This window comes from Guillardia theta (genome assembly GCF_000315625.1).
Source record: "Guillardia theta CCMP2712 unplaced genomic scaffold GUITHscaffold_209, whole genome shotgun sequence".
Taxonomy (NCBI): domain Eukaryota; class Cryptophyceae; order Pyrenomonadales; family Geminigeraceae; genus Guillardia; species Guillardia theta.
The window spans coordinates 42,020-50,998 of record NW_005434467.1 but is presented as its reverse complement, the minus strand read 5'-3'; the positions used below and the strand labels follow the sequence as shown (position 1 = coordinate 50,998).

Below are 8,979 nucleotides of genomic sequence, written 5' to 3'. Positions count from 1 at the left end.
GGTCGCCCGGCCAGTGCAGAGGGCCTGGCTGAAGGGCCTCAGAGCTGTAGCCAGCTGAGAGGTAGAGAAGAATCTCCGCGCAGGGATACGCCTGCCCTGAGTCGGAGGGAAACTCAAGTCGGAGCGGGTTAGGCGAGCTGGGAGAAAACCCGAAGCCCTGGTTGAGCAGGACTGGCTGCTGGGCCCGAGCATCCCATCCGATCACAGCGAGCGCTTCGTCTGGCACCACGTCAGAAAGAGAAGCGTCGAGTACCGTCGAGAGGTAAGAAGGACAATTGTCAGGCCCGCATGCATGGGACGAACAAGGGAAGGTACTGCAACCGGCGCACTGCGATGACGTCGAGCAGGAAGGGAGCGGGTTCAGCTCTGCTCGCGAGTAAGAGCTCGTACACTGCTTGGAGCCTGGGCAAAGTGACTTGACGACGAACGATCCGCTGCTGCACGTCGGCTGGACCTTAGTACTTCCCTGGTTGGCTTCGGGGAGAGAAATGTTTCGAATGAGCTCCACCCTGGACGCAACCAGCCCGTTCCTCGGGAAGGCGCCAACTATGGGAGGAGGGCAGGTAGGCAACAGACCCGACGGTGAGACTATGCTGATGCTCGGAGGTTTGAGGTACCCTGATCCTGCATTGACGACCTTGAGCAGGTACCTGTACGTTGCATTCTCAGCTGCAAACCCCTTGCTGGCTGCTGTCAAGCTTGCGGACGGTCTGTTGGTGTAAGGGTCGTAAGAGGTGTCGAGGTAGTCAAGGTTGACCTGAGCCTGCACCCCCCCGCTAGGTGGAGGCTCCACGATGACTCGTGGCACCTCGCAGAGAGACGAGAGGGAGAAGGCGCCGTTGCCGGTGATCTTGAAGATCAGTGAGCCCTTCGCGCCTTGGAAGCCCTGGCTGCGTCTAACAGTGTACACGTTGTTGGTTGAGAAGGCAGATAGCCCGTTGGACACGCGCATTTGGAGCGTCTTGCGTGTACGGTAGTCACCGGCACCAGCAGCAGGCGAGCAGATCTGCATTCCGTTGCCGTTGTTGGGTGAGAAGAAAGCGTTGACATTCACCTGCCGTTGACAGCCTCCCGTGCATCCCCCGCTCACCGTAGCGTCAACGGTGAGAGCAGAGGCCGTGCAGACGTCATTGGCGATGGAGGACGCGTACTGATCAGCACACTGGCTGGTGGAGCATCCGCTGCAGCTCAAGGTGGCTGGAGGAGCAGTCTCGTACCCGTACCCTTCCCGCGTCATCAGCACTCCATCTAGCGTCAGGCCTGTTGGCTGTGCTGAAGTGCTGGAGGACCTGACGAATGCCGAGTAGACGTTGTAGCCCTGGTATGCTGTGTTGAAGGCAAAGTAGGAGGGCCTGCAGGTAGCCTGCTGGCTGCTTGAGAGGTCAGCAAAGTCCTTGGAGTAGCTCTTGGCGGAGCCTCCGACGTCGAAGTCAATGTCAACGACTATCGGGATGTTGGCGTACCCCTGCCCCTGCTGCACGATCACGTAGATGGGAAGGCTGGAGCCAGCGGGTTGAAGCAGTTGAACTTTCAAGGTCTTCCCTCCTGGACGTTGTGGAGGGTTGAAGACAAGAACGGCCTTGTCGCAGGTTGTCAGCTCAACCTTGGAGCTCGGCCCATCGTACAGAATGATTGAATTCACGCCCTTGCCTGACCCGGTGCCAGGCAGCGACTGCACCACCCCCTCCACTCCGTTGACAAGCACTGATCCTGAGGCAGGAAAGGACCAGGTGGGAACTGCGAGAGCGTCTGCTGCAGGGTCGACCAGCCCGTGGGCGTTGACAGGAGAAGGGCTGATGGTAACGGACGTGAAGCCGAAGGCAAACCCGTTGAGGTTGATGCCGACAGGTAGGCTGATCCCAGTCACCCGCGAGTTGTTCCATCCGCTGCCGGCCCGGGAGTAGGTCAGTGTAGCCCCGTTGCTGCAGACGCTGTTGAAGCCAACCACCACCGGCGAGTCCACGGTAGTCTGAAAGGCTGGTGCTGACGTGACAGCTGAGAGCAGGGCAGGTTGTAGCCCCGTGTAAGAAGAGTTGACCCTGGTTCCAGCCATGTGAACATCTGCGGTAGTGAAGCCTAGGATAGCGCGAGCAGCGCCTTGCCCGCAAGCAAAGCTGACGGCGGGAGGATACTCGTAGCCGTAGCCTCCATCGATCACCTGAATGAACGACAAGCCTGCAGCTGCTGCTGCCTGAGCCCTTGCGGTCCTGCCTGAAGGCGGAGCCTCGATTTCTATCGGGCCGGCACAGGAGGCAGGGGGAACCGACGTGACGACAATGGCAGCGACGTATCCTGTGCCGACCTCAGCGGTTATCTTCCTTGCGTCATGCTTCTTGTGGAGAGATACCGGGGAGAATACAGCAGAGTGCAAGCCAGTGAGCGAGTCGTACTGGTCTCTTTCGCTCCGATACATCATCAGGTTTGAGTCGGCGACACTTGCAGTCGAGCTGTAAAGTTATGAGACAGATGAGCGACGCAAAGGCGTCGCAAGGAGTGTTGGAGTCTGAGTTGACCAGCCTCACCGTAGGCGCCAAGAAATATCCACTCCCTCCGTTTGTCAGGGCAATGCCCGTGATCGAGCCTCCGCTAACCGTCGCAACAGCCGTTGCCTGAGTGCACAGGCTGGAGTCGTCGGGACAGACAGGATCGTTTGTCAAGGCGTCGGTTACTGCATCCTTGGAAGGGCTGGAGATGATAACGTTGACGTTGGAGCTGCAACTAGTGGAGGGGGACAACACCTCGATCCATTCGACGCCTGTCCTTTGACCATCAAGCATGAAGATACCGTGCAAGGCTCTGCTTGAGGCGCAGGTACCTTTGAACCATGCGGGCTTGAGATATCCGGAGCCCCACGTCGAGGGAGGAAGGAAGACTGGCTTGCTCGCTCCTACACTAGTCATGGTCTGTGCCTGGTTGACGGTCAGCCCGTCGGAGGTCTGAGGGGCCTCTATGTCGCTCCCCGGGATGGTACAGGTGTCGCTGCTTGAGATGGCCCCACCAAACATCAGCATCCTTGCCGTCGTCGCTCCTGCCATACCAACGTTGCCAACGCTGATGGGCGTCGCGAACTGAAACCTCGTCCTCTCTCGGATGGTCTTGGAGGCGTCATCCGTAGAGGGAGTGACGAACGCGTTGGGGTTGCTAGGGACCGACTTGAACCGGTAGCCGGGGATGCTGATGCTGACGCTCTCGCCCTGTCGGATCCACTTGCCCTTCGCCACCTGCAGCTGCAGCTGCGTGTAGATGGTGTAGGGCTTGTTGGCCAGGTCGACGCTCCGGGGCTTGTTGCCCTTGAGGTCTGCCACCCAGTAGACGCCACCTGCTCCCTGCTTGATGACGTACTCGTTGGACCCGATCATCGCTGTCATGCCGGTGTACCGACCGACCTGCTCCTTGGGCACGACCTGACAGTCGCTCAAGAAGGAAGTCGGAAACTCTTCCGCCACCACGAAGCATTGTCTAGCTGGGTTGTAGTCGAGGATAGACTGGGTGATGACAGTGCCGGTAGCATTTGTCACCGTCACGTCAAACACGGGAAGCTCCAGCTGCTGGACTTCGGAAGGCAGAGCAACACTTGGCTTGAGGGAGGTTGTAACGGTTGGGATGGAAGTGTATCCGCTGCCTTGAGAGGACAGGCTGGCGCTCGATACGCTCAGCAGCACTTGAAGTTGCGTGTCCTTGCCAGTGACTGTCGCGTACGGGAAGCCTGAGTACAAGCCGGGAGACGCGACATGCACAGCTGGGCTGGTGCTGTAGAGGGACGAGACAGAGGCAGCGGCAGGCGACACTTGGTAGGTCGAGTCAAACACAATGACGTCACCATCTGTCAAGGAGCTGCCTGACATGTACTGAACTCCAACCACCTGGTACATCAGCGACCCGGTAGCTTGACTGGTTGCACCAGCTGCTGCTGCCACAAACGTCGGTGCTGCAGCGGAGATGCTTGAAGTCTCTGTGTACCTCCCGCTGACGGCCGTCAGCCCGCCATGTCGCACTCGCACGCTGGTGACTTGACCTCCGTCGGTCGCCTGGTGCTGGTTGTTGCGGCACTTGAGCTGCATACCGACGTAGTCTGACGGATGGGGCAGGTTGAAGCTGCTGTTCTTGTAACAGATGTCGTGCGAGTGGCCCAGAAACGAAGAAGTACTCTGTACCTTGACTAGTGACAAAGTGCTGGATGGGTTCGAGAAGGTGATGTCGCTGTCCGGGAAGCCCCAAGGGCAGGAGACTCGGCTCCAGCACAGGTCCTTGTTCTTGTTGTAGCCATCATCCTCTGGCGACAGCACGAACAAGCCGTCAACGTCTCCGTCTCCCGAGCGATGCCTGTTGCCATCCGCTACCCAGCCGTTGCTGACGTAAGCTCGAGCCCGATCTTTCTCGTGGTAGTTCAGCTCCCACTCCAGCTGGGTCGAGAAGGTCGTAAAGGCTGGGTTGGGGGAGGAGGTAACTCCAAAGATCGGCCCAGTGATGACGTCATATGCCGGCAGGTTGACGAGGAGCATGTCACCCTCGTAGAGGTTGTGTTGGGGAGTGACAGTGAAGACAACCTGAGAGCTATTGTGATCATGAAGCTTCAAGCTTGACTTGGATAGAGCTCCATCCCCGCTGTCTAAAGCGGCAGGTACAAACGACTGAGACGAGACCGTGAAGCTTCCAGCAGGGGCAGGAGTGTTCTGATTGACAAGCTGAAGCTGCACCGTGTAGATGGACAAGTCGTATACAAAGGCTCTTGCTAGAGCACCCCTGCCTGACCCTGTAGGGTCGACTATGAACACGCGGGGAGCGACAGCGTAGCCTGATCCCGACGCCGTGAGATTGATGGAGACAACAGTGCCAGACAAGACGGTCGCTTGTGCCCTGGCTGAGCTGCCAGCAGCAAACACTACTCCAGCATCTGTGCAGGTCGTCTTGGTCCAGAACTCTTCGCCAGGCGTGATGTCACAGATGATGACGCTGGCAGCTCCATACTGAGAGCCCCCGGCCATCACCTCCACCTTGTACAGACCCCTCGATCGGCGAGCAGTCACGTCGTAATATGGGTCGTAGACCAGACTGGAGGACGAGCCTTGGCCCCCCGTGTAAGAAATCTTGATCTGGTTGTCGATGAACTTGCAAACACTCTCGAACGTAGCAGCAGCAAAGATTCCCTTGTTACTGTGCTGATTGGTGACAGAGTTGACCACCTGGCCATTGCGAACTATCGTACATGGCACGTCCGACGACCCCGCGTTCTTCATGCTCAGGAACGAGCCAACGGTGATTGTGTGGCCAGGGGTGAGAGGATAGTTGGGCTGTAGCTCCATCGTCAGCCACGCAGTACTTGCAGTCACGTTTGACCCTGACCGGAGGGTTGACGATACGAACTTGCGATCTGAGACGTAACCAGCGCACCCTGAGGGCTCGGAGGGGTAGCCTGTGACCCTCCTGCTCGCCTCGTTGTTGCACAGATACGCCTGCGACCCCTTGAACGCCGCTGGTGCAGAATGCGAATCGACGATCAACGAGACCTGAGGACAGGTGGCATGACCCGTGACGGCGTTAGTGAGCCTGAAGCAAAACTTGTACTTTACACTCTCTTGAAGAGACTGCGATGGACCCAGCTGGAACCGGATCGTTGATTGATCGTACGTCGCGTAGTTGCTCTGCGGGTTTGCTCCGACCGTCTGGAACAACCCCCCGGCAAGCGGGGCAGTCGCGTACTCGTCGTACAAGGCAACGTTGGTGCTGGAGGAGAACATGTTTAACCCTGTGAGGGTGAAGGTGGTAGGGGCAGTGATCGTCTTGCTTGCTCTCAAGGTGATGCAAACAGGATTGACAGCTCCAGGAGCAGGATTCAACTGTCCGATGTTGTACTTGTTGAGAAGGTTTCTGGTCATGTAGAGGACATGAAAGTCGGAGCTCATCGGCGAAGTCATGACTTGTGGGTTGGTAATCCTCCCTTGAGCAAACTGAGATGAGATGGACACAGCCGGGCTTGCTTGCTCTGCGGCTCCATTCTTGAAGGTGTAACGCCATACATAGGTCCAGCCCGCATAGATACAGTAAGAGGGCTGGCCTTTGACAGGTAGCTGACAGGTCCCTTGGGCGAGATAGACTACTAGCTTGCCTTGACTGGCATCCCAACTTGTCTTCTGAATGTTCGGGAAGTATTGGTCTGAAACCGCAGTCGCCAACAAGCTTGTGCCCGTAGTGTCTGTACCCTGCAGACCAGAGATGGTGATCTGAGAGCCGTAGAAGCTACTCAACATGTTCATGTTAGACCGCAGAGTGATGGTGATGACGTTGCTCTCCTGTACGACAGGCGACGACTGCGCGATGACTCTCGTCGGGAAGTTGTAGTCGTAAGTCTTGAGAACACAGACATCCCCATCGACCTCTCCATCCTCCAAGGCTCTATCAAGAGGGTTTTGAACCATTGTAACGGTCTGCGTAACCGGAGTGTTTCCTGGTCCATGAGCTGAGAGGCTCAGGGACACTGACTGGCAGGGGTTGGGACCCTTTGGGTTCTTCAGGACTAGCGCAAACACAACATCCTGCTGCTGGGGGATGGAGAAGTAAGCATTGCCAGCCTTATCATCCTGATTGACAGTCAACACAGCTGATCCCGAAGCCCAGCTTGTGGTCCGATGCAGCGTCCCTCCTACGACCTTGTCCACGAAATGCGCAGTTGGAGGATCAGCCACAGGACGCAGCTGGAACAAGTTCCAGTCGAAGGTCGGACATGCGCTGATGATTGGCGATTTGCCTGTCTGGGAGCCATGCAGACCTGACATTGTAATCTGAGCCAGAGTGTTCTGACCTTGTGAGATGGGCTGCGTTGAGATTCGAAAGTTGCTTCTGAGCGTGACACAGATATAGTTGGTCGTATCCGGGCGAGTGGTAGTCTGTCCTATCTTGTACTTGATGAAGCCAGGAGGAGCCACGTTGCCAACCGTACTCCCGATGTTCTCCACTACTTCAGCGTTCACGACGTTTCCTCCCTTGTGCACAGTCACCGTTAGGGAGCAGGCCGAATTTGCCGTGTTGACATTTTGCCATGACCAGGACAGGGCATAGGTCCCTCGAGCATTGAGGCCGAGGCTGTGCTCTAGAGTCAATTTTAGAGGCCCTCCTATGCTCCAATCTAGCCTTGTACTGGGCCAGTAGTCTGCCAGGTCGACTTCCTTGGGGTTTCCAGTGCACTTGTCAGTCAACGGGGTTCCACCATTTAGCCTGTTGCTCATCAGAGCTACGTAAGCAGTGTTCGTTTGTGTGCCGCAGACTCCTTGAAAGCTTATCACCGACCCAACCTCAACGTTGAAGTTGGGTTGCAAGGTTACAAAGACATTGGTCATAGAGCCAGGATCGCTGGAGCTCTGAAACATGGACACTCTCAACTTGTTGCCAACTACCTCCAAGATCTTGGAAGAGGAGTCAAACTTCCTAGGAGGGATCGTAACCGATACAGAGCTGGATGACGTGCAGAAGTCGTTCGTCGAACAGCTTTGACCCGACAATGAAACTCTCAAGTCCCGGGAGGTCTGGGGGTTCCCACCAGTATTCAAACTGAAGGAGAAAGTCACGACCTCTCCCGCTTGAATGTACTGACCCGGAATAAGCTGCAGCGTCAAGGTCCCCTCGGCATGGAACTCTGCCTGACCAACAGCCTGCGTGCTTGTGGAGGTTCGAAACCTCGGAGGCATGAGCTCCTGTGCTGTGCTCGACCCCTCGCACTGACACTTGCTCTGGAAAAGCGGAATGTACTGACTTGGCGACAAGCTTCCCGTCAGGCCAGTCAGGGAGATCATGGTCGGGTTGGCAGCGACGGAGTAGATGGTGGAGGAGCTGACTAACGTGACGGTGATACACACGGCTTGATTCGGCCCATCGTTGTTTCCAGACGCTGCGGCATAGACGAAGGATGGAGGCGCTACTGTGCCGACGCCTCCAGCTCCCTTTCGTGTGGGGATTGGAGGAAGGTCCGTCCCAAACCTGACAGATCGATACTGATCGAAGGGAACTTGATACACCAGGAGATCGCTCGCGCATGACGTCGACGGGAAGTCGCTGATAGAGCTGACGGCGCAGCCTCTCAGAGAGCCAGAGGCTTGATAGATGGCAACATGCGCCAACTGATACCACTGCTCGTCAATCCCTCCTATCGGTGGCAAGGGACCGAGACCGTTCTGCTTGCCATGAGCGTCATAGTTCTGAAAGAGCGACACCTTGCTGATGTATACACCGGTGATGCGACGCGACGAAGACACCAGCAGACGGAGCGTCTCTTTCTGTGAGTCCCAGTGGCACATGGAGAAGGAATCTGCACGTATCTGCTTGAGATCGAACGCGTTGGACGAGAGGTCTTGTGTTATTCCGAAGCATCCCCCGGCCCCAGGACCGTTTCCGGATGCGGCTTGGTTGGAAACAGGAGATGGAACGGTTGCCCACGTCTTGGATAGGCTTTCAGATATGGTAACGACTTGACTCTGCTTCATCCACTGGACATTCGTTTCGGCACCGCCAGACCGGTATGCACCGAACAGGTTCGATCCACCTGAAAACCGCGGGAGGTAGACTTCGATGACAGAGTCGGATGTCAGGATGTCATTCCCTTCACTCCAAGCTCCCAGAGAACCCCAATAGATCTTCATGTCGGTCGCTTTCAGATCGGTGATGCCTCCTTCCATGTGCAGCTGAGCCGTCTCAGCGACTGTGTACTTCATCCCATGTAGAGTGGACACAGCGGCGAGAGAAGCCGTGCTCATGAGTAGGAGAATCAACACCACCACCTGTCGAACAGTTACACACGCCTTTACTGGGGAGTTACCTTCATCATCATCATCTCCATCATCATCATCTCCATCATCATCATCATCTCCATCATCATCTCCATCATCATCATCATCATCATCATCATCATCATCTCCATCATCATAACCTTGCAAGCAACGTCAACAACCTGCTGCCCAACAGCCATGGCGTACAGCCTCTCTGGCACCC

The 8,979-nt window shown here is 56.5% G+C and overlaps 1 protein-coding gene across 1 annotated transcript in view; it reads right to left on the bottom strand.

Annotated features, from left to right (window-relative positions):
• The window catches only part of GUITHDRAFT_121021 (hypothetical protein), a gene marked incomplete at both ends in the record, with an annotated part of 12,665 nt that extends 3,709 nt beyond the window's left edge, over positions 1-8,956 (bottom strand). The window contains 4 exons of the mRNA XM_005819717.1: positions 150-219; positions 391-2,292; positions 2,348-8,768; positions 8,807-8,956. Coding sequence (XP_005819774.1) covers positions 150-219; positions 391-2,292; positions 2,348-8,768; positions 8,807-8,956 — 8,543 coding nt within the window. The remainder of the gene's footprint in view (positions 1-149; positions 220-390; positions 2,293-2,347; positions 8,769-8,806) is intronic.
• Between the last annotated feature and the right edge of the window lie 23 nt (positions 8,957-8,979).